The 26,118-nt window shown below is 40.7% G+C and overlaps 1 protein-coding gene across 2 annotated transcripts in view; it reads right to left on the reverse strand.

Moving 5' to 3' along the window:
• Nucleotides 1–26,118, reverse strand: part of fras1 (Fraser extracellular matrix complex subunit 1) — a 293,698-nt gene that overhangs the window by 127,967 nt on the left and 139,613 nt on the right. For both annotated transcript variants that reach the window (XM_067572464.1, XM_067572456.1), the window contains exons 14-18: nt 18,425–18,568; nt 16,875–17,015; nt 15,332–15,472; nt 15,073–15,240; nt 1,624–1,764 (exon numbers count right to left, since the gene is read on the reverse strand). In XM_067572464.1, coding sequence (XP_067428565.1) covers nt 1,624–1,764; nt 15,073–15,240; nt 15,332–15,472; nt 16,875–17,015; nt 18,425–18,568 — 735 coding nt within the window. The remainder of the gene's footprint in view (nt 1–1,623; nt 1,765–15,072; nt 15,241–15,331; nt 15,473–16,874; nt 17,016–18,424; nt 18,569–26,118) is intronic.

Genomic DNA, 26,118 nt, shown 5'->3' on the forward strand with positions numbered 1-26,118 from the left:
TCATTAACTGTAGAAGAAATAATATTTATTGTGTCACATCCATAGACTGTATAAAGATATGTACGTAGTCAGCGTGACGTCACCCGTTGGTTTCTGAAGAGCGGTTTTGCAGCTCAAAGTGAGCCGCTCCGGCCGTCGCCATCTTGGCAGTACGTGACTCTGCCTAACTCCAAGCCAATCAAAAATGGGTAAAGAGGCGGGCCGAATGGCTGAAACAAGCCACCTAGCAGCTGGCGGACCTGTCACTCAAAGCAGCCTTCATTATGCATAACTTTACGGCTTAATACAATTTAAACGGGTGAGTTATAAAAAAATTCACCCCTCGTACAGTTGTCTTGAAAGAGGACATTAGCTACAGAGACCAAAACCGTTGTTTGTACCAGGCTGTAAACGTGTTTATTTCTGCTGTAAAGTTGGGCATTTTAACATGGGGGTCTATGGAGAATGACTCGCTTTTGGAGCCTCAAGTGGCCGTTTGAGGAACTGCAGTTTTTGGCACTTCCGCATTGGCTTCATTTTTCAGCCCTGGAGGTTGCTGCTTGGTCACATCCTGCCTGGACTTTGTTTGGTTTTTGGACTTTTTGTGTTCTTTTTGCGTTTCCAGTAGCTTAGAGTATTGTGTTTTTTGGTTTCCTGGTTTCCCTGCCTGTTCACTCCCTTCTCCTGAGTTCTCCACCCATCTCTCCCTCCACCTGCACCTCATCTCCTCGTTAGTTCAGTTACTATTTAAGTCCTGTTTTTTGTGTTCAGTCTTTCATTTGTTTTGTCTGCTAGTTCTGTTTGCCTTGTTCTGCTCTTGACCATTGCAAGTTTAACGGAGGTTTTCATCAAATCTCCCTTTTCGGTCCACTCCTGCTTCCCCAACCTGACATGTTGTGAGTCATGACACTGTTGTCCTGTGAATGCAACACTCATGAAAACGCTTAACTCATTATTAATTAGAACTTCTCCCACTTATGTTTTGCAGAAACTCTTTTTTTTGTTTCCTGTGTTTCTTCCAGTGAAGATGTCTTAGTGTCAAATAACGAAGCACATTATCAGACCTTCTGTTTCTCCGTTTTCTCGCTTATTCTGTGGAAACACGTTTCCACGGGTCACAGAAAGTGAACCGTTAACTGTAATGTTTAGACTTTCTGTGGTTTTATTCCTGATTAGGGCAGATTGAGACACCACCACCACCAACAACAACAACAGCTGCAGGCACTACAAGTCCACAACAACAACAGGGGTCTTAATTGGGACAAACACTCACGCTAATGATCCCACTGGTGCGAGAATAACAATTATCATAATCATTGTCTTATCGTTTTAGGAGGCAGCACTCTTAATGATGATGACAATAGTGACTGTTTAATTCTATTTTAGTAATTAGCCTATTATAAGGTTTACAGCTACATAACTACATTATAAAACACTGTAATAGTCACACACAGACATAAGATTTACCAAGTTTTACAAGTTTTGCACTGCTAACTTTGTGAGGAACAGCTGTCGACCTTGAGAATGAGTTCTTATGTCTTCATGGGGGTTATTTGAGTCAGGTTTTAGGTTAAGTTGGGGGACTAACGGTGTACCTCTCACATGCACAGAGGTACAAGTGTGTTTATGTGTGTCCGTGCTCACCTTGGCACTGTTTGTCCTGGATAAAGAATCCTTGCGGGCAGGTGGGGACGCATCGGCCCTCCTGCAGGCTGGACAGGGACGGACAGGACGTACAGTTGTCTGCAGATGGCCCGGTACAGTGCCAGCAGGAGGGATGACACTCTGAAAAAGGACAAGGAGAGAAACATGTTTTATATTCACCACGAAAAAAAAAGATTTAAAGCTGTGGCCCGAGACAGAGGAGGCTCCATCCTCCGACTGTGTCTCCCCGCTGCCACGATAAGAAAAGCCTAAAATGACTGTCCCTCAGGGAAGAGACTGTCTTTGGAGGATTATAGATGCAGTTATTTTTACTTTTTTAGGGCGTTTTCACACCTACGGTCGGTTCGCTTTGGTCAGTGGATGAGTTTCTACTTTGTTGCATTTTCCCTTTTGGTTCAGTTAATGTCAAACCAACCAAAATGTATCAACAACAGCCGTGTGGGAGCTGTCACTCCGTTCATCGGTCAGAATATCTCTAAGGTTGGGAGGTGGAGAGAGGAGAGTTAGGCTACAACATTTAGAAAAGACTTGATTTTCCTTCTCGCCTTTTTGTAGAACAGAAAATAGAACTAATGTATGAACTGTAGCCCTCAGGGATACGACTTGTTCCACACAGGAGGGTGAATTAGTAGAACGGTCTTTGAACATATTTTCTATCAGTAATAAAGTGTACGACTGTTATTATTGAAATAAACAGCATCTCTCCCTCTTTCTCATCACCTCCGTGGTGCTGAAAGATCCATTCAGCAGCGGCTACTTCTCAACTGTTTTCTTCTTATTATTATTCATATTCTTATTTATAAGAATAGCGATGAATAAAAGCTGAATCATGTGCTTTATAAATGTTGTATCTGCTGTTTCTGACCATGAAAACTATTGATGTTTCTCATTTTTTTCCAGCAGATATTTGGATAATCCAGCCCAGTCGTTTGGGTCATATACCAAGCAAAAATATGAGAACCATATGTTGCTTCACATTACGTGAAGAAGACGTGCTGCCTTCAGTCAGCTAAACAGGAGAAGGGAGTATAATGTACAGCACAACTGGCTACGGAAGCTAGTTTAATCCAGAAATTGCGCAATGCTTCCTGCAGTTGGGTTGGATCTCTGGAGCTGGACCAAGACCACCTCTTCGACAAGGTCTTGGTCTGGTTGTTTTGGTCTTCACCCAGGTGCAACTGCTGTGTTCACACCTGCCCGAACGCACTGCAGAGACGAGGTAAACGCTCCGGGGTTCGACTCAACTGAACAAAACAAGTCAGGTGTGAAAGCAACCTGGAACGTACTGCTACAGTACGGTGAGAAGTCATCTGAGGGGATCAGCGGTTTGTTTTACTGTGTATATCACTGCGGTAATGTAGGATAAATGTGTCATAACTGGATTAAGGAGGACTGCTCTTGTTGCTGTAAAGGTACACACCTAAAAATAGTTGCATCCCATGTATCTGTGTCTGAACAGCAGCCACTATTTCTGTTATCCTGTGACAACTCTACTGTATCTTGTTCCTTCACTATTGACGTTTTTGGAATCCGAGTCTCAAGAGCTATTAGTCAGCTCTGCCACTTCGAAAATAAATGTATGAGGCCGGCAGCCAGCTTCAGCAATCTGAAGTTACACATTAACACCGGAGCCGGTGCCAGCTCGGGAGAGTCGGATCCAAGACGGCCACGAGCCAGCAAAAGACTACCGCTCAGCTCGGGAAACGTTGGACTGTTCAGTTCTGATAATGAAACATAAAACTCCTGTTTAAAGGATGATGGTTTAAAATCTGAACAATAGTTTTGAAAGTCGCAGGTTAAGAGATTAAAGCTACTTCAGATAACTTGGCAGTAAAGGATCAACAAAAAAATATGAAACTAGGATCTAAACTAAACCAGAAGGATCAGAACAAGACATAAGTAGCACTTTTCAAACCGACCGAGACAAATGAAAGGACTTTACATCAGGCAAAGAACTTTTAAAAATAAATTCATTCATAAAATTTAAGTAAAATCAAATAAAACTAGAATAAACATGGGATACAGTTTGAGTGTAGGGTGGTGGTGTCAGTCTAAGCTCACAGTTTGACTTCCTAGTGTCGTAAAACTTGCTCTTTCTCTTTTAAAAGACCTTTTATAATTCACTCTTTTAAGGTTTTGAAATGAAACCAAATATCAGAACTTTATCTGGACTGAAAGATAAAAAATATCTGTTCAGAAACCTCATATAAGTGTCTCCTAACGCAGCTTTAAACTGTTCACAGTTGCACTTTTAACCACGATTCAATTTAGCTTGATATGTGAAGAGTTTGGCTCCTGCTGCAACATTCCTCTGCTTGTTGTCTTTTTTTATATACTTGGCTTCAAATAGGTGGATTATTTACACTTCCCTTACATGCCCCCACACACCCTTCACCCTACGCCACAGCTGCCCCTCGAAACAGGCCCTTTTGTGCCACCTTTGATGTCTGCTTTGGCAGCGTGAAGACAAATAGCTGAGCGGCGCTATCGGCTCTGGCAGCCGAGCCGAGCCGAGCTGAGACACGGACCGACTGACTGCTGCTGCTGCTGCTGGAAACGGAAGACAAAAGGCCTGTCACCAAGCGGCCAGGAGTGTTAGTCGATGTGTGTGTGTGTGTGACTTTTCTTTATACAGTATATGCGCTGATGTGTGTGTGTGTGTGTGTGTGTGTGTCTGTGTTTATAATTACTCCTCACCGGATTCTTTCAGAGGGCTGTCAGCTGTATCCGGGTCTTGTGTACACACTGCATGACAGGCACTGGCAGGAGCAGCAGAGTGGTGCTTTACCTGAGCCAACACAGCGCTGTGCATGTGTGTGTGTGTGTGTGTGTGTGTGTGTGTGTGAGAGAGCCTCAACCTACAAAAACATTTACCCTTTGGGAGCACAAAGACCTTGAAAAGTCACGGCGGTGTCAGCCAAAACCGTCAATCTGACATCTCATCATCACCCACCTTCTCCCCGCCTGCCTGCCGCCTACCCATAATCCTCTTCTTCTCTGTCTAAGCTTAATTGGTTAGCTGATATGAGAAGACAGCCTATACGTTTCCATGATTAGGTTTAACACCCACATGTTTTTCCTCTCGGTCGCGTCGCGTGTGACATAAACACACGTTCGAACACGAGTTACACGCAAAACCTTCGTATCAAAAGTCAAAAAACCAAACACACACTCAGACGCATATTAAACAGACTCTGCTGTCAAACACATTGATAAGAGGAGAGAATAAGAATGATAAGCAGCTGCCTCATTCCTTTATTTCCGTTTGGACGTCTAATTTGTTGCAGAGCATATTGATTCCCGTACTCGCCTAAATTCACGCGCACAGACATTCTCATCACACATTATCTGGTGCACGGGCTCAGAGAATCGGATTCATTACTTTTGTTTTTGTGCTGATGGGGGCATAATTTAAGGTGGGCGCAGTCGATGAGGTTGTGATTTAGTTTGGAGGTGCAGGCGCTCCTCGATGCCTTCCACAAATGAGCCTCCTGGTACAGTACAAAGCCTGATCATTACATTAGTGCTGCAAAGAGTTCTGAGTGCTACACAGCAGAAAACAAGAGTGCACGGTTATATCTCACTCCTCTGAAGGATCTAATGTTTAAATTTGTTCTGTTGTGGTATGCTACAAGTCCGTTCACTCCTTCCACTGATTCATCATTGAGCTCATATAAGTTTTCAGACTCACGATGGATGGATTTTAAAAAAGAGTCAAAACAGATGCAGCAGAGGTGAAATTAGACATTATCTGTGTGAAAAAACTGCCCTCTCATTCATTTGAATGGAGAACTTCTGCTGCAATGCATCCGACAAGGTGCTGCATCGATCAATCACATACATGCAAGAGCACATTCCTGGTGGATTACTTTGTAACATTGCTGCTATAATAACTTTCCCCGAGTTGTATGATCCAGTCTATGACTATTGTGGTAGTCGTGCTGTATTTTGGCGTAACCATGGATGTATTAGAAGAGCTGGATACTGGACTAAAAATGGCGCTCATTCAGTCCTATAGTCCTTCTAGCTTCCGGGTTTGCTTCTGTGTTGTGCGGCCCACTGAATATGCACAGTAGTGTTTCTCCCGCTCCACCCATAGACTTTACATTGTGATGACGTCACGGATTTTTAAAGCTCTTTTCTCAGCTCAAGGAAAGTTTTACAAATATAAAACCTCCATGAATCAAAAGTTCATAATAAAAAGAGTCATAATTGATGTTGTTTGCAGTTCGAGGGGTCCTGTCAGCAGTTTTACAGACGTCTCTTTTATAATGGTGGTCTATGGGGAAAATGCTTTTTGGGCCGCAGGGGGATTTTTCGCTGCAATACCGCGAGTGGCCACTGGGAAATATTGGCGGCGGCGCCCTATCCAGCTCTTATTATACAACTATGGGCGTAACACATTGAACTGCATTTAAATGTATTAATAGCTCCAACTGGACTTCCTGGATTGTTTCTGCATTGTTTTAATGCGGAGCTGTTTTCGGTCTGAATGCAGCCATAGTCTTTTTTATTCCATGCAAAACCTGTCGCCTACATTACCCACAATGCAACTCGATTCAGTCAACTGTACAGACCCGGGTGTGTTATGCTAGTAGTGGCTAACGTAGCCTGGAGCTGCTAGCCTCCAGCAGAGATGAGCAACAGGCTACAGACTCTTTCTAACTCCACACCTCCAGATGTTTTTACTTTTCAAACTTCAGGCCCAGCCGATGATGACTCAAGTGACATCACTTAAGGCAATTTATCAGATTTCACACAGGTCCCTCTAGAGACACAGAAAACTTTAGACTACTTGTTTCACACATGCAGTAGTACTCCCAAACACCTGGAAACACACACTGATGTGTAAAATCCTCTTTAAACAAATGTGTCTTACTGATGATGTTTTGTTCTTTTCTTCTTAATTTAAGTTAAGTCCTTTTGTTGTCTTAATTTAATAAAAATCACACAAACGACAAATTTAAAAGCCTGAAAGAAAAGAAATGAACATCTGTGATATTGTGAGAAGTGAACCAACACAGTTCAGGTGTGTGTGTTAACCTCTTGTGTGTGTGTGTGTGTGTGTGTTGGTGTTCTGCAGCTCGACCTGTCTGTCAAGCAGCATTAAGCCTCCTACACGCCAACTATCTCTGTCTGCATAAGAGGGCTTCTGACTGGAGAGGAGAAGGATTTACAGCCAGGAATTTCCTCTCAGACATCTGATAGCTTGTCAGCTCCAGCCCACTTAATATTTGTGTGTGTGTGTGTGTGTGTGTGTGTGTGTGTGTGTGTATACATAAACGCTGGAGTCTGTGAGTCTCATGTGCATGTTTACACACCGTCCTCCTCCGCTTCAGGACAGTAGCTGCTGAGGAGGTCTGAGTATCTGTCAGAACAACACACACACACACACACACACACTCTCACATATACAATAACCTCCATTGTTCCCAGTCGTACCTGAACCCACTGACACGCCACCGAAGGGAAACCAAACCTTTGTTACTGAGAATAGACGCAGAGTGGAACAACTTCTTTACATATTACTGTGAATAGAGCTTTAATGACGTGTCATTTATCACATTGATCCTCAGCTCTCTCTCTCCGTGCTGTTGTTGTTGAGACTAATTTAAGAAGCTTAGACTAAAAGAAAACTAGACGAGTGGCACTTAGTCGGACACAATAGGTGATGAACAATGAAACTCCAAGCTAGAGATGAGCTTTTTTAGCTGTAACTTGAACTTACTCTCTTCACAAATTAGAAAAAATCATTAACACCTTGACAGATACACTTCCACCTCATCGCCTCAGATGTTTTTTTTCTTTTTGGTATAGACGACAATTGTAAAATAAAATGCAAATAACTACTGTTGCAATGAACACTAGACTGAGTATCAGTTGAGAGTAAAGTGACTGTAAGTATTATTTAAAGGGCTGCAACTAATGATTATTTTTTTCATTAATCAATTAATAGTTTTGTCAATAAAATTTCAGAAAATAGTGAAAAACATCTGTTATAATTTCATAGAGGACAAGATGATGTCTTAAAATATCTTGTTTTGTTTGATCAACTGTGGAAAATCTTAAGTTTACCATCATGTATGACGACAAAAAAGCATCAAATCCTCAAATTGAGAAGCTGCAACCAGCAAATATTTGTCATTTTTGCTTGAAATTTTATGTTTAACCCTCCTGTTGTCCTCGGGTCAAATTTGACCCGTTTTCAAATGTTTTTATATCAGAAATATGGATTTCTTTCATCTAATTGCTTGAAAATCACATGGATGGTTCCATATCACACACTTTACAAGTAAAAGTAATGATCACTACTTTCATTGAATTTTGGGTGTTTTATTAAAGTTTATAGCATCTGTGGACTTTTGTCAAAATTGACCCGAGAGGACAAAAGTTGCATGAAGACAACAGGAGGGTTAAAACAATTACTCGATTATCACAATATTTACTGATTAATTTTCTGCTGATTGATTAAAATACTTACTGTTGCAGCTGTAATTATTTACTAACTCAACACAAACTATATCAACTTTAATCATCACATTTTATTATTATGAATTATGAAGATATGTATACAATCTTCACTTAACCTTAGGTTAACTTAATTGCTTGAAGAATCTCTATAAATCGTCTGCTCTATTTGACCCTATTTGCTAATGGTTGCTGTTTACCTTTATGTTGATTGATTGATCGGCATATGGATAATTTTATTTGGCAATAAATGTTACAGCAATTGATCAAGATCTTATCTATCAGTTTAACTGATGTTGATAATAACCAGCCTTAATTAAAACTGTCTGCTGCATTAATTATCTGTCTGTGTTTTGATTGATCACTATTAGTATCGGACTTTACTGGACAGGTTTCATCTTCACGTCATAGTGAGATATATTATGTTACCATACTTTGTTATTTTGTGTTGTTATTGTTATGAATTTTGCTTCTTTTTGTTCTTTGGAAATCAAAACAATTGATAACAAGGTACTGAAATGTCCTCTTTGTTCCAGGTGATGCAAATCCTGAGCAGCTTTCCAAAAGTCTTAGGAGAAGACTGTTATCGCGGCGGCGGCGGAGCATACTAATCATTCAAGGATACATCAAACAGATTAAAGTTCTCACTACTCACAGAATTAACTATCCATAAGAAGCATCACGCTAATCTTTGACTCAGCTCCTTTTTTGCAGGTTAATCTGACATTTTCTCCTTTTGATTTTGATGTATTTTGTTATTGTGAGTGTAAGTTTAGCATGTAGCTGCAAACCTTGTTTCTCATTAATCACAATAAAACCCATGTATTGGCTCAGCGGTGTTTTGGTCCCATGCTATCACAGAGACGAATGGGTGTTAGAGGACACCGGTCTGACCACTACTCATCGATTTGTAATTGTCTTGTCCTGGATGATTAAGGGAATCCAATATCGCTAATGGCTATTCGATTCTAGGTAAAGTAAACAAAATTTCTCTGGTGTTCGGCTCGAACTTAAAAGTAAACTGTTGTGAGGAAACAAATCGTGCTATTATCTAAATGGCTTCAGACTCAACATCCCAAAAAAATCAAAGTGATGCCGACTCATGAGCCCTTATTGCAGGAATGTATCTGCAGGCTGCTCAAGTGTGATGCAAAATAAGGAGTTTTAAGTTTCTCTATTCAGGCTGTTGGTTTATTGTTAAAAAGGTGCCAAATATCCATCATTCGAAGATAAAAGCTTGATCACTGATTTCTGCCGTTTGTGACTCCCAGAGAGGTTGTGAACTCCAATTTGAGGGTCTCTGGCACAACTTCACCCACTTCCAAGGTGCATGGAGAAGAGAAAGAAGTCTAGAAAGATGAGAACTCCAGCAACACTTGTAGTATGAGGAACAACTTTTATTAGTTGACCGACGCGTTTCAGCTTGTGGCCTTCATCAGGGTCATCATAAAACACATTACAAATACCATTTAAACAAAGTAAGTTGGGTATAAAAAAGTTAAAAAAAATATATAAAAGACAACCAATCATATACATCCAGACACATATCAGCCAATGGGGCGTCTACAAAGATGGGTTGGATGTATGGTCATGTGGCTTCAGGCCAATCGTTGTCCAAGAAGGGACATGGGTGACGCCATATTTGGTCCATTAACTAGAAAGGTGCAGTTAGGGGCTTGGTGGTACTTGGGGTTTTTTGTTCATCCAAAAATGTGCCTATTAGATATGGCATACATTTAGAAAGACTTTGATTGGGATAATAACAATAATAATAATAATAATAGTAGTAATAGTAAAGATAAAAAGGCTTTATAAAGTGCTGTGTATAGAGGGAGCAGAAAGATGCATAATACAACAATATAAATTGATAAAAAATATTAAAAAGTGATTAAAAAGATACATCATTAAAAAATTCAATCATAAAAAATATATCATAGAAAAATATATCATAAAAACCACTACAGAAACTCATTAATTGCAGAATCTTCAACTTCTTCATACCACAAGTGTTGCTCATCTTTCTGAAACTATTTTGAATTCCAGCAAACCAGCAAGTCATGGTGAGACTCATTCACTCTCCTCATATAGCGAACACCACTGGAATTAGAGAAAAACGTATAAACAACAGAACGAGCGACAAATTACAACGTTTCCGAGCTTCAGGAATCCGGGAACCGTGTCAGCTAACAGGAAACTATAAAGACATTCCTCGGAGCACCCTGCAATTGACGCGATGGCTAAACTGCACTCAACATCTTGAAACACAGCTGCTGAGTGACTGTAAACAGACGGCGAGAACTTATCTGCAAGCACCGTGGGAGCATAGCAACAAAAACCTCTACCCGTAATGCAACCTACCCATGTCTTCAAACTCACCATATCTCCCGTGTCACTCATCTCCTACGCTCCCCCCCTCCCCCCCCCCCCCCCCCCGGCTGCTCACGGCTTCTGATCACTTTGAATTCAGAGTGAGAAGGTCAGCTAAAGGACCCTCCACCCCCACACCTCCTGTCCACATTCAAGTTTCAATGATAAATAACAGTGCAATAGTGAAATACTGAAGCTCTGTATTGTGTTTTTTTTTTATTATTTCCCCAAGAGTCCAGGTGTCTGTTCGCTACATGAAGGATGAGTACAGCAACGCTGCATAAACCTCCTATATTAAGCATCCTACACCAAGAGTTAGACAGTAACAATGTACCTTTACGTACCTTCACCTTCACAGGTTGTCACACAAGTACACATCTGAGTGCAGTATTTCTCCTGTATAACATTTCAGGTTGAAATACACTTTTACCCCAATTTGACTCCTTACTTGTTACTCTGCTGATTACATTTTTACATGCAAAACATACAAGTAGGATAAGTTTATGAAAGTTAACCCCTGTCCTGTGAAAAAAAGGACTCTAAAAGTAAAAATGGGTAGTTTTAAACAACCAGATACTTTACACTAATCTGTTAGCAGACCGGTGGTCAGTGTATCTGCAACCAAAATTTCAGAAAAATAGTGAAAAATATCTGTTACAAGTATAAAATATCTTGTTTTTGTTTGATTAACAGTTGAAAATCTAAAGTTTACCATCACGTATGACAATGAAAAGCATCAAATTCTCAAATTGAGGAGCTGCAACCAGCAAATATGTGTAAAACAATTACTTGATTATCACAATAATTACCAATTAAAATACTGACAAACTGTCATATGGGTCATTTTGGAAGACGAACACTCGCTTTGTTGTTTAGTTTGCAGGACTTGTTGGACATAGTGTGATGCAGCAGCACTCAAAAGTCATAAACCAGTAATTATTAGTACTTTTCTACAGTCGCAGCTTAAAAAGTGAACATTTAAATGCAAAAGTGCTTTAACAAAGACTAATTCTGTTTCCCAAAATCAAAACAAATGAGTGCAACATCCTTCTTCTTCCAGATCAGAATCAGCTCAGTTTCAGGGATCTCACGCTTTCAAAACCACCTGTAAGTCTCTCTGTCAAGTAAATACCTCAAATTTAATCTTAATATAAGCAGCAGCCATTAAACCGCTGCTTGGCAGCCTGTGTTTTATCTAATTTCAGGTAACAGCAGCTCCAGCAGATGAAAAGTGAGCCGAGAGGAAAGTAGAGCTGAACGAAACGCCAGCGTTGGCGAATGACTTGGCTGCGCTCGAGGAAGAGACAGCAGGCAGAACAAATACTCTTCTCCCTGCCAAATACTGAATGCGGTACTGTCAGTGGGCACAAACACTGAACAGCGAGGTAAGAAAAGAGTGGAGCGGTGATTGTGGTAAATGGATAGAATTTCATAGCACACGGTTGGACGTACAAGGGAGGTAAAGAAAACTGATTACAGTCTTTTCATTTCTCTTTTTCTCTTCGCTGTCATCCCGCATCATTAAAAAAAAAACTTGGCATTCTGGTAAGTAGGTGGTATTTGCAGTGGTGTGTGTTTGTGTGGGTGTTGGGAGGTGGGTGATAATTATTCTCACTTGACAGACTAGTCCTTCAAACCTAAAAATGAGCCCATTACACACACAAGTTCATACTCACAAACAACCTGATCAGGTGTCTCCAAACACACTAGGAGTGGATGAACTCACGATAACGATATATATCACAACAAAGGCGATTCTGGGATACACAATATATATATATATATATATATGTCCGTTAATAAATGCTGTCAAGACCAAAAAAAGTCATGTCTGTTGTTTCCCCAAGTGCTGGAAAATGAAGGGGGTTAGCTCCGAAGTTAGCAACAATGGGTTAGCATAACCTGACGACGCTAATCAGAGACACAAAGAACGGAGAAATGTGTGGCTGCTAATCACACCCACACCCCCCCGACCCATGCCCCCCCCCATCCCCCTGCCAAGCCAAACCACTCAACCAAGGGGAAACACTGCAATCTGTGCTGATAGGCATCATAGTTTTCATGGAAAAACACATTACTAAGACAAATTTGGATTGTGCAGAAAATTCAATGATAATACATGGTTTATGACCTAATTTGTTTGACTTTGTTTGGATTTTAAAAAAAAGGTAATTTTGGCATAAGGGTACCCCCATAGTGCACATATACATTCAGAACAGGTCATATCTGATGGTTGTATGTGAAAGAACACCCTAGAAAACCAATGTATTGACATAAATTATATGAAAATAGCATATTGAGAAGCAGAGATACACACTTCTACTGAAATGAAGGCGCCAAATTTCAACCCCTGAATTTACCTTGATCCACTAAGTATATAATGGTATACTTTTAATATGATGTCCCTAAGAATCTTGAATGATTACTATTGCAATTTTCCCCGGGTCAAACCACAGATTGACTGGACTAATATCACAAAGAAACAATCTACGATATATATCACGATATCTGTAACTGAAGAAGAAAGAAAGAATCAGCAGGAAATAGTCAGATAATGTAGAATGTCTATTAACAATACATTAGTGTCACAGGTATAAATATGACAACACTGTAGCCTCAGTTTGTGCCTCTCACACACAGAGCTGCTGGTAATGTTAGAAAGTCTGATAAGAGGAGCAGAGAGGAGGCGTCGAGCTACTCAGAGAACTGTAGTTATACAAATAATGACTAAGATTTATTCCTTTTCTGTGGCAGTAAACACAACGCACGACCCGCCGATAAGTAATCGCGCTACATTCAGAGCTTTACATGCTACGTACTGACACTCCCCCCCTACAGCCACACATACACACACCAGAAAGCCTCTTGTAGTAAAGCTGATAGTTAAAGCTTCAACACAGGTAGCACACAGAAACTTTTACCAATGTGACACTAGTGACGAAGCTCCAGCAGACTCTCTGCGGAGGTCGACGCTAACTTTTCTCTCAAGGACTACATGTGCTACTAAGTGAAAAAAAGATTTCGGAACACACAAAGAAATCCTTTTACTTGTGTGCGATTATGATGTGAAAAGCAGCGGAGGACTGTGGAAGTAGAAGACGTTAGTATCTACCAGACGTTAGTCATGCCCCTTAAAATATTGACTAAGCTTTTTAAACATTCAAACAGATTTTTTTGAAAATTTGACACACTGAAAACAGCTTTTAAAACATTGATAAAGCTTTTTAAATAAAACATTGCAAGAGTTTTTTTTAAAAAAAAGTTTTGAAAGTTGAAACACTGAAACTGAACTTTTTGAAACATTGAAACAGTTTTTAAAATATTGAAAATGAATTTTAACAGATGTATTTGGTTCTGAAATACAGGTTTTTTCCTCATTGTGTGTGTGTGTGTGTGTGTGTGTGTGTGCTAAGGGACACACAAAGGCTGCTGTTTCATAATAAAAGCTTTCCGTTGGCGAACCAGCGGGAGGCTTTTATTGTGAAGCAGTCACTGGAAATGCTAAAGCCAAAGTAGCTGAATCAATACTGAGTAGTCCTATCGATACTTGACGGCAGCGTATTGATAACGTATCACAAGTGGAAATATCGCGATATATTGTGATATCGATTGTTTTTGTCCCATCCCTGACACTTCCTGTCTTCCTTCTCCAAACAGAAATACAAGTCTACTAATCTACACACGTGCACAAACGTCTGTCCAAACTTACTTTTAGGATTATGTTGAGATTAGCAAAACAGGGAAGTTTTTGATTAAGCGCATGTTGCTGTAGATTAAGTCTGATCACTTAATCTCTGTATTGGATGCAGGTGTTCATTGTGGCTGTGTGATGGGATATCTTACCATATGAATAAAAAAGAAGAATAAAACATAACATCTGTTTACATGGTGCATCCTGGGAGCCTACTGGTTAGCCACATAACCACAAAGGTTAGGTTTTGGACGGCATTAACTGCAGGTTTTTTCCGTTTTTTCCCCCCTTTGGCTCTTTATGCCTTTATTAGATAGTAGATAGCGACAGTAGAGAGCTCACAGGAAATGAAGGGGAGAGACAGATGAGGAACGACATGCAACAAGGGTCCAATGCCAAAGATAAAAACACACAAATGTTATCTTGGGTTTCTGGAGCTCAAAGCGTCGTCTTTTAATTGATTATTTCATCTGGCACCAGTTAAAAAAATCACTCATCCTCACATCAGAGGAGCCGGAGACTGCGAATCTTTGGCGTTTTGTTTAATAAATCCCTTGAAACAGATAACTGATTGATTTTCTGTCAATGGGCTGATTGATGGACAGAACTAGTTAACGTTATTCAAACGTGAAAGCAGAGTTTGCAACAGGATTAGAAGTTTGATTGGACAAACATAGATCTGTTTGGTTTTGTATGCATGGATTTCCCTTGTGCTCTGATTGGATTGGGTTTGAACAAATGACATTAATGCTGGTGATACCTGATCTGTTTTAAAACACAAAGTCACTAATGATTGACTTGCTAATTGGCTCCATGAAAAGCAGAGACTCTCGCCAGGACTTTCGGTTATCGCCTCTCGACGAAAAGGCAGAAATCAAATCAAAGAAACCTCGCGCTCTCACCTCTGCATGTCTGCATTTCATCCAGGAAGCTGTGAGCGGGACATCCAGCTGTGCAGACGCCTTGCTGAACGTGACTGGACTGCAGGAGGAGAACTTCCTCTGGTTTGAGGCAGCGGAGACAGTCTGAAGCCAAAGGTCCCACACAGGAGCGACAGGTAGGATGACAATCTGGACGCAGCGGAGATGAAAGGTCAAAAAAAGGACAGATCATTTATAAAGATGTTTTTAATAGTGAATAAACATGGATAAAAGCTCTTACTTTGGCAGGTGTTGTCCTGGGAGTACAGTCCCTCCCCGCAGGCCTCCACACACTGTCCCTGGTGGAGAAGGAGCCCATCTGAGCACGAGGTACACTGGGATACAGACGGACCCCAACATGACACACAGGAGCTGTGGCAGGCTGAGGAGGAGAGGCAGATGATTAATTAAGCACTGCAGAACATAAAGCATATTACCAGTAGGCTGACATGCTTTAAGTTGAGATTTGAAAGACTTTGAATCCCAAAACTTTATGAGAATTCATATAAAAGTGAGATTTACTGCACCGTCTTTAATTTGTATTTAACATGTGTATATAGCTCAGCTTTAACCCTTTCATGCATAGTGGTCACTACAGTGGACAGCTATTTATAAAAACTGTTTTCTTATATATGCATGGGCTTTTAATGGTATAGTTGCACATCAGCCAACACGGTGGACTCTAGTGTGTCATCCTGTACGCTGCCATCCATTGGCCAGCCTTTGTAAGTGCAACACAAATTTCTCTGTAAAACATGGATGTATAAAGAGAACTGGATACAAGAAGAGCACCAGTTTAAAACCGTTTAATTACAACGTCACGTGATGCACACTGGCCCCAAAAAGACTTTTTCCCGTAGACTTACATTGTGAAAGAGACGTCTGTAAATCAGCGGATACATTTTTCTAAGCGTCACAACCCCCGCGAAATGACTTGTCTCACTATCAGAATAAATTCTGAAGAAGAGCCGCATGATTGAATTGTTTTATCCCCGTTCAAGTTAGCCGGAGTAGCTGACTCGCGAAAGTCACTAGTGTGCACGCTCTATGGGCCGCACAATGCGGAAGATCCGGGTACTTTCATACCAGGAAGTGGATTTTTTTATTGCTTCATGCGCCACTTAGCAACTTTCATAAGAATGAACGAGGCCCCGCCTCCGACGCTGTATCCAGTTCTCTTATACATCCATGACTGTAAAAGCTCAAAACCAAGATTTCGTAACATCAAGTAACCACTAAGGAGTAACACAATGGTTAAAATTTCCCAGTATTGATTTTATGTTGGGAGACAATTAACCATCTGTCCACAAAGTTAGACAAACTCCTTGAAAAATGAAGTTCAAGTATTTCTTTTCATGCCTGAAGAGGAATAACTTCTGACTGAGGTTATCATAATTCATGCATGAAAGGGTTAATACAATAAAACAAACAAACAAACAAGACGAGATATTAAAAAGTTTTAAAAGTCTTCATGCCTGACTGAAGTTGGCATGCTGACAGCGCAGAAGTGAAAAACAATTATGTTTTTAATAAACAATGACAATGCTGGAGCTGCTTTCTACTTCTTCTTTGTTTAATTTCTTAAAGCATCCAATTAAAACTGCAGTAGATGAAAACACGGTATATGTGCTTAATTAAAATAATAAATATGACATGTCAGCTACTGGAACAGCCATGAAGCACCTACAGCTACACAACAGTGGAGACAAAAATGTTAATTAAAATTCTCTTTAACCAACTTTCTGGAAATTTGTTTTAATTAGAAATGATTGACCTGAGCCTACCTCTGCATCTGTTGTGGTTGTCTTGGTAATGGTGAGCTGGACACTGGGAGATACATTTCCCATGATGCAAAGAGGTCCCAGGCGGGCAGCTCATGCACTTGGGGTTGTCAGGGAAACAGGAGGCACAGGACGAATCGCAGGCTGTGAACGGCAGCGTGTAGACGTTAATGATAAAATGCATTTGTGCTCAGTTTTAAAAATTAATGTTTGTGTCAGTTATTGTGTCAGTTATTGGTTAGTATGTATAAGATATGGAAATTCAAGTATATTCAACAAGGATAATAATAAAAAAAAGTCATAAACAAGTCAAAACATGTCCAGAAATCTAAAGAAAACTCAGCTTTAGTTCATTTGCATGTATGTGTGTGTAGTGGTTCATATTGACATGACACTTTGACACGTCAACATGCTCCAGCAGGTCTTTCTCTCAATCTAAACAGAGTCAAAAGTTTCTCCTACAGCGAGCCGGAGGGCAACGAGAAACAAAAATAAAAGTCAGGAAACCCCGAGGAGGAAAAGTGAGAAGTTAAAAACCCTTCACCTCCCTCCAGATGTTGACATTTTAAAACAAACCTCAAAGCTTTAACTGGCAGATTCTAATGCGTATGACCTTTTTTTTCCGTCATTTTCTTAAAGAGGGCGCTTCAACTTCAATATATATGTAGCTGCAGGAAAAGACGCTTCCAGGTGGTTTTAAGTATATTCTGCTGAGTTCACCGTCACCCTGAGGGAGGCCTATTCTCCCTCCTCTTCATCTTACTACTCAAAAATAGAACCCATCCATATTCATACAGGATCTCTTTATTCTATGAGCTTGTGAATCCTCATTAGCGCAAGAGAGAAATCCTAATTATTGTGTTTTCTTAAATTGTTTGTTGGCCGACTCCGACTCCTGCTGACTTATCATTTTGGCACCACATGGAGGAGAGGAGAGGATGTTGGCGAGGAGCTCTGCAGGGAGCTAAAAAACAAAACAAAAAAAAAACAAACCTTCACCTCCAGTTCACTGCTAACAATAAACCTCTCGGTGTCTCGGATGATGTTTACTGTATCACTGCAGCAGAACTTTCCTTTGACACCTCGTTTGTCTGTTAAAAGATCAACTTTCAACGCAGTTCTTCTTAACGTGTTCGCTCCCTGTATGAATAATTGTCCAGATATATACTAGGGAGCGTTGTCGCGGCGCCGAGCCTGAGTGTGTGTGTGAGATGTTTATAAATGGCACCGGACGGAGCACAGAGAGAGAGAGAGGAGGAGGGGGGGGGCAGACAGCTGCTGAGCACCCGGGAGCTCTGGAGGAGAGAGAGCCGGAGCTTCGGGACGAATAACAGCCGCGAGTCACACCGGATTCTGCTCTGATCCGGAGCTGGAGGAGAGTTTTTCTGAAACTTTGAGCATCTGTGTGTGTGTGTGTGTGTGTGTGTGTGTGTGTGTGTGTGTGTGTGTGTGTGTGTGTGCAGCTCAGTCAAGTCTCTGTAGCTGCTGGCTAGGTGGGCTACGGGGGGGGTCATCATGCAGAAAACCTACGTCAGGTCACGTAGGGATTTTACCGTAACAGACGCCTTCTTGACTGTAGAAACCAGCGCCACAGTCGGGGACACATTCCCCGCCTTTGAGCAAGGCGGCCGGGTCTGAACACGACACGCACTCCCGCTGGCTCGCTCCACGGCACTCTGAACACGACTCATGACAGCCTGGTGGAGAGAAGAGAGAAGATAAATATATTTAAAGTGTGTATTTACTGTACTTTGTCACTGTTAAGTTGTCTTAAACGGCCACAGCAGGGTTTACATTTGAGCTAATTCAGTTCACTTAATATTACTTTGAGACTGTTTCTCAGAACAATCTCCACTTTCTCCTCCGTTAAACACGACGCTAACGTAACTCTGACAACAATAAAATCAGACACGAGGGCCGTTGTGATGGATTACCTAAATATAGCCGGTTTCAGATCCCTGCCTGGAGGAAGAGACAAACAATCCAAACTCTAAAGCTCTCAAAGTAGGATAAAAAAACACTTTAGGGAAAATATGCTTTAATTTCTTAATGCATTTTTGCAATATTTCCTTTGTGCATTAAGAAAATAAAATGTTATAAAACCGAGACAAAAACAACAGTTGTAGAGCAAATCAATTCAGGACATGTCCAGGATTCTGCAGAGCTTGTGTGTGTGTGTGTGTGTGTGTGTGTGTGTGTGTGTGTGTGTGTGTGTGTGTGTGTGTGTGTGTATATGTGTGTGTGTGTGTGTGTGTGTGTGTAGCTGCCATTACTAGTAGTATTTTATGAGCTATTAAAAGCAACACTGACAACAGTGCAGACAAACTGTGAGCGCAGGAGGCTGGAGTGAGCTGAGCTATGTGGGGAGTCTATATAATAATTTAAGTGTGTGTTTGTGTCTGAGGGTGACAGTGACAGAAACACACACACACACACACACACACACACACACACACATACACACACACACATACACACACACACATATAGTATCTCATGATTCCAGTAAATTGATCTGGATGATGAGGAAAGATGGAGGAAACAAGTACGTAGGCGTCTGGATCTACACCTGTGGATTCATCTGTATGTATGAGGATTCAGCCAACCGACGCGCAGTAGCTTCACCGCACACCTGCTACAGCTGTGTGTATATACGTGTACTTTGGCTTGTAGCAAACGCGTTGTAAATGGAGCACATGTTACATTTGGTGCAACACACCAACACGCCTAACCGCTATTCCACCAGGGGAAATGTGACTTTTTTGTGAAAGTTGCTCGCTCCTGTGTCCACAGTTGTCCGCCGCTCTGGAGATAATAGTGGCCAATAGTGAGTGTGTTATATTATATAGTGAGGTAAACTCTCGTCCTCTGCCTGAGACGCCCTGCAAAATTAAAATAAGGTGTTTATAAATATTTATGGTCCCTATAACTAAACAATGTGCAGAGTTTTGTGTTGGTTTGTCATTTAAAATACAGTTCATCTGGCCAGTGTGTGTGAGCTGATACTGACGGGATTCCATTAGCTTGCTAGCTCGCGTGGTTTAGTCGTGCTCCTGTATATCTCAGTGCTAGAGAACACAGTGCTCTCATAACACCAGAGTCAAGGGTTCGATTCCTCCCGTGACCATCCGTCCTGAAAAATACCGCTCTGATATAAGTTTCATTTCTGGATGACTTTAGACAGCTAGAACGCAACCAAATCATCTGAGCTACATGTGTCCTGTTACAACTATACGACTATATAAACTAATAATTTATAAACTTTATTTGATATTTCATGTCATTATCGTGGTGACGTTGACCTTTGACCACCAAAGTCTAATCAGTTCATCCTCCTTAAAAATATATCCAGCTGTTTCTCAACGCTTTATGAAGGATTTATTAAAGGAAACTGATCAATGATTGTTAGAGCAGCTAAAACTGAAAACCCAAAGAAAACATGCTTTTCTCTGAAACATGAAGTTGTTGTGGGGAAACCTGATGAGCTCAGCCTCAGATAGAAAGTAGTTACATCCAGAATCGACCGCTTTCTATCCTGTTTGTAAATCTTAAGGTAAATTTGTGAAGGCAGAGCTCAGGCTTATCAGTGAGATCTTTGGGAATCAGGGAAATCAAAAGGAACCTCTGGCTGGTTTTTGTTTGCTTGTCCAAATAAAGTTCAACAAAGTCTGAAATTGGAATTTGAGCTTGACAACATAAAGATTTGGCTGATAAGCCGTAAAAGGTCTTTGTAGATCTCCTGAGGACTCATGAATCCTGACAACACTTCCATAAACCTTCAGTTCAGGTTTGAATAAAACCGTTTTGTCCTCAAAACCTGTCTCAAAAGTTATTTTTTTCCAGTGAGAACCCCCATCGTGTCTTTTGGTTGATGTTAGTTTTATGAGTGTGATATATTTTGTTCCACATACTGAAGACAGACACTCTGCAGGGTGAGTATGAAGATGGAAGGAGAAGAAAACACACACACAGGTGGTAACAAGAAGACCGAGCAAGGTCAAAGGGTCAAGAGAAGTAAATGGAGAAAGAAAGACAGAAGGACTGAAGAAGAGATGTGAGGAGAATCCAGAAAGCGACGAGAAAGTAGAGAGAGAGGAGAGAGATTCACACGAGGAGAGAGTAATTAATTCAAACGGCGCCGTTTAAGAAACGCTGATGAAGATCTCCCTCAATTAACGGGAGGAGACGTCAGAAAGCGGCTAAACACGTTATCGCAGCGTGAGATAAATCTGCTCTTCGCTACCGATTGTTCTCAGGTAAAAACTCTCGTATCTGCTCTCTTTTTTCTCTCCTCATGCTTCTCTCTTTATCGTCTTGAAAACACACAAACATCCTCGTACTCCCCGGCAGGAGCACGACATGCGGCGTCTTTCTCTTCTTCTGCCACAAACACTTTACTTCCAACAGGGTTATGTAATTTTTTGTTTTAATCCCCTTGTTATTTAGCTATTTTTACTCTCTTCCATGCTGAGCTTTACTCGATTTCTGCTGTTCAATCCTCCCCTGAGTCTCTGTCATTTTAATATTTTATCTCAGCAAAGGAAAAAGGTCATGTGATCAGTCATAATAAGTCACAATCAATCAGTCGCAGTAATATAAATCAGGGGTATTCAACTAAACTTTAAAGACGTCCAGTTAGAGAAAATTTCTTGAAGCAAAGGGCCAGAAGATCATAATGTCTTAACTATTTAGTGTGATATATATTTAAGTAGCCTCAACATCTACATGTAATCAATACCTGACTGTCAAATCAAATGAATTAAGTACAATTCAAGATATGTATGACTGCTGATATGTTTAATATATTAATAATAATCTCATCTACTAAATAAAGTTCATAAAAATAAAGTAAAGGGAGGAAAAGCCTTTCTCCGTCTACCGTAAAGTCTATAAAAGCTGCTCCAGTTAAAAACAGAAGCGCCCAGTCATGGTTTTAAATCAGAACCTTCTGTCTTGGCTGTAGGTCCGGGTCCGTATGGGACAGCTAGCGTCTGGGTCAGGACGTCTCGAGGTCACGGCAAAGTTTCTTGTTTAGTCCTGTGTGAAGACGGTTGAATCCTCTGCTGTCAGGTAGATTGACAGGTGAACTAGTTTCCTGGCTTCACGTTTCGATTTTTTTACGACTCTCATCTTTTTCCTGTTTCCTTGCCGTCGTCTCCCTGTCTATCTTCCCTCTCTATCTTCCCTCCTCTTCTTTCTCTCTCTCTCTGTGTTTCTGAATATGTGCACCCTTCTATTCCCATGATGCCCTTCTTCTTCTTCTTCTTCTCCATCCCAGCCTTTTTCTTGCTTGCTTCAGCCCTCTGGCCTCTCTCCAGTTTCACACTGGATTTCTCCTCATCTCTCTCTCTCTCTCTCATCCTTTTATTTTTTTATTATTGTGTTCATGTCCATGTCCAATTTTAATGTCTTTCTTTCTATCTGCCCTTCAGTCAAATGACAAAGTACAGTCATTTATTTGACATCTATCATGCAGAAATTCCTAATTGTTCTACTGCACATGTGCATCACTGTTTTTTTCCCCACAGCTGCATATAAATCACTAAATGTGCAAATCCTTTTCATCAGATAATACCACTTCAGCATGTACATGTGTTTTGTACACTACTCTACTTGCAGGTGAAGCAAAAGGACAAATCAGGCATCTACAAGCATTCAGTACAAGATGGGACTCCTACATTTATATGACTGGGTCACACATGCACACACACACACACACACACACACACACACACACACTCCAAAAAATGGTTATAGCCAACAAGGGAATTACACGTCCTTTACCTTGCCCCGTGCAGGAAAGCAATTTATTTTTCTGTGCAGCCCGAAGCGCAATGTTATCAGCAAATGTAATCCTAGCAGGCCAGTTGCCAAAAAAAAAAAAAAAAAAAAAACCCTCCTCCTCCTCTCTAAAGCCTACTCTGCATAAACCAGGGGAGGTTGAGATGAATGCACAGTCACACAGTGCAGCGGATAATCTTCGCTCTCTGTCCTTCTGGGACCGGGGTGGGGGGGGGGGGGGGCACACGATTACTGGGGGCCTGCTGTGGTTCACATCCATCCCCCCCCCCTTCCCATCCAAAAAAACCTCGAGTGATAAAACGAGATGGGGTGAGAGATTCGGCAATTAAACTGAGCACAGAGCAAACAGCTTTGCAAAGAGGAAGAGAATGAAATAAATAAAAAAATAAAGGGAATAAAACGGAGAATCCCCGGGTACTGGGATGAAATCGGAAATGGAATCAGGTTTGTGCACGTGAGTGTTTATTCTGACACCTGGTCACTGAGAGATGAAAGCCTCTTTTTATTTGAGAAGCTGCAAACTGAAACCACTACAGAGATATATATAGATGACCAGAACTACAATACAGCTGATAACTAGAGTCTCCACCAGCCAATCACATTACAGTTTACATCCATTTAATATTTGTAGTGAAGACTTTGAAGGAATTTAACAAAAGCTATTAAGTGTATTTTTTTGGCAAAATGGATTTGGGAAGAAACATACTGTCTTCACTCATTTTTGTCATAATTAGCCTACGAATTCTTGAGTTATGGCCAAAAAAAAACATGTTTTGTGAGGTCACAGTGACATTTGACCTTTGACATTTGACCACCAATGTCTTATCACTTCATCATTGAGTCCAAGTGGACGTTTGCGCCAAATTTGGAGAAATTCCCTCGAGGCGTTCCTGAGCTGTCACCAGGCGAGGCAGAGGCATTGTCAAAGTAAAACAGCATGTAGTGTTATCATTTATCATTTTATTACTGTATTTCTATATATTGTTTCTGTCATACATGCGTCTGTCAGACTGCAGACACACGTGCGCTGCAGCTCGTGTGAGAGCTGAGTAAACAGGACCTGAGATGAGCTTATGAGTAAGCAAAAAACTCTGTTATGTGCCGTTCTCTGATAGGTTCACTGTGAAAAAACATATTTGAATTGAATTATGTCACATCAAGTGTCTTATATAAGAGGTTTGCCATTTCTCTATAGGTTAAGCTCGTCTTCCGTGCTGTTTGCAGATAGGCTGGTACCTCGGGAGGAGAAGTGTCAGACTATCTCAACATCCAATCAATATCATGCATTACATTACATTCCCGGAGAGTATTACCTGAGTTACAGAGATCAGAAAAGAATACAGTCTCTCTCTCTCTCTCTCTTCCAGTTACAGATCCATTCACTATTCATGCTTACAGCAGAGCATCTCCTCTTACAGTGATTGGTTGTTGAGATAGTCTGACACTCCCGAGGGTTCGAAAACAACACATAACACGAGTTTAACCTATAGAGAAACAGCACATAAACAACCAGCTACCACGCTGTTCCTTTCAACCTCTAAACAGCATGAAGGAAGAACTAAATCTGATTCTCCCAAAACATCATTTCTTCTCCTGCTGAAGCGCAGAATTAAATTAGCAAGAATGCAGAAGAAAAAAAAAATTCCACAATAGTACGTCAAGGTTGTTGTTGTTGTTGTTGTTGTTTTTTTTTAACAGGAGCGGAGAGCCAGAAGAACTGTGCTGTTGTCATGGTTGCCTCGGCTCCTGACTGTCACATTCACAATGAAACTGAAAGGCAGGAATTGAAGTAACAGAGGAAGAAACAGGGTGATACAGTCAAGCTAGCATCGATTTCAACAAAGTCTCATGACACTCAGCTGTGAAATCATACCTAACAAAAAACAGCCATGAATGCCAAAGTGTTTTCTAGTTCAGAGACAAAAAACAGACTATAGCTCCCCCCTAAAAAAGCTTTTCTTCTTCTCAGGTGAAGTATAAATGAGAGATATCGAGTAGAAATAGTGTTCTTAAAAAAGAGACTTTACGTAAAAACAAATATACATTTTAGAGATTATGTCAGGCTTATATGCTGGACAATCTGATTCAAAAAGGACTGTAAACTAAATATAAACCAGTTTCCTCTCTGCCTCCTTAAAGAATGAACCTGACGATAAAGAAAAGAGGAAGATAAACAGATGTTTGGTTGCTTTCTCATATGGTGTTTTATATTCTAAAACATGATCTTTACTGGCTTAGTGTGCATGAATACATATTTGCATCCAGTTTTGAATTGTGAAACAACGCTATCACCGTACGAGAACATTCACTACTGGAGGATTCTGCATAATCCTGTATTATGTTCTGTTCTGTGAACGCTAACGTTTCTAAAATTCTCAGTTTCTCCATCATCTCCCCACAGTGACTACAGTATGGTTAAAGTGAGGGAAAGACTGTGAAAGGAAGGTTAGGTATGGTGAAGTTAAGGCAACTACAAGTGTTAGTTGGTGAAAAATTTGATATAACGTAAAAAATAACCACCAAAGTGCCAAAATGTGCTCGAGAGCGCCACCTATGTAACTAATATAGCCGCCAAGGCCCGTAGGAATGTCGTAGAGAGATCAAACCAAAACTCAATTATTCGTCTCATCAAGACCTACAAATCATACTCTGACACCCCTGACCTAAATCCAACAGGAAGTCTGCAATCAGCCTTTCAAAATAAGACTTTGCCCCAATTTTGGCCCCCAAACAAACGCTATCTCCTCCGAGGGCGTTAATGGTATCTGCTTCAAACTTTGACACATGACTTATGACACTGTGCTGAACACAAGTTGTTAAAAACTTTGTAATAACGCCAACGGTTTAGATTTTATAAGCCCTGAAAGTTGCAGTGCCACATCGAAGGTGAGGGAAAGACTGTGAAAGTAAGGTTAGATATGGTAAAGTTAAGGCAACTAAAAGACTTCAGTAAGGTTAGGAAACAAAAACAGTTGAATAAAATCAGGGAAAGATCATGTTTATGGTTAAAAAGCCAAAATGAAATTGTGGTCTGTGATGGGACGCAAACTCTGGCCTTCAGCATCAAAGTAGAAAATGCTGCAATGATTAGTCAATTAATTCATTAGTTGACTGACAGAAATTCTCAGATGTGAGTATTTTCTGGTTTCTTACTTCCTTGATGTTAGTTAACTGATTATCTTGTGGTTGTGGACCGCTGGTCGGGACAAAACAGCATATGTTAGGTTGCATCTTGAGGTTTGGGAAACTGTGATCTTCATTTTTTCACAGTTTTCTGACATTTTATTGATCAAACGACTAATCTATAATGAAAGCAATCAGACCTCTATATCACTCACTCTCCACCTCGTTACACAAAGGTCGCACTACTTCATGCACTGACACTGAACGTTGGCATTGGATGTAAATCACAAGGTGCAGAATCATCCGATACAGGCGTACTTCC

Source organism: Thunnus thynnus, chromosome 2 (assembly GCF_963924715.1).
Source record: "Thunnus thynnus chromosome 2, fThuThy2.1, whole genome shotgun sequence".
Lineage (NCBI taxonomy): Eukaryota > Metazoa > Chordata > Actinopteri > Scombriformes > Scombridae > Thunnus > Thunnus thynnus.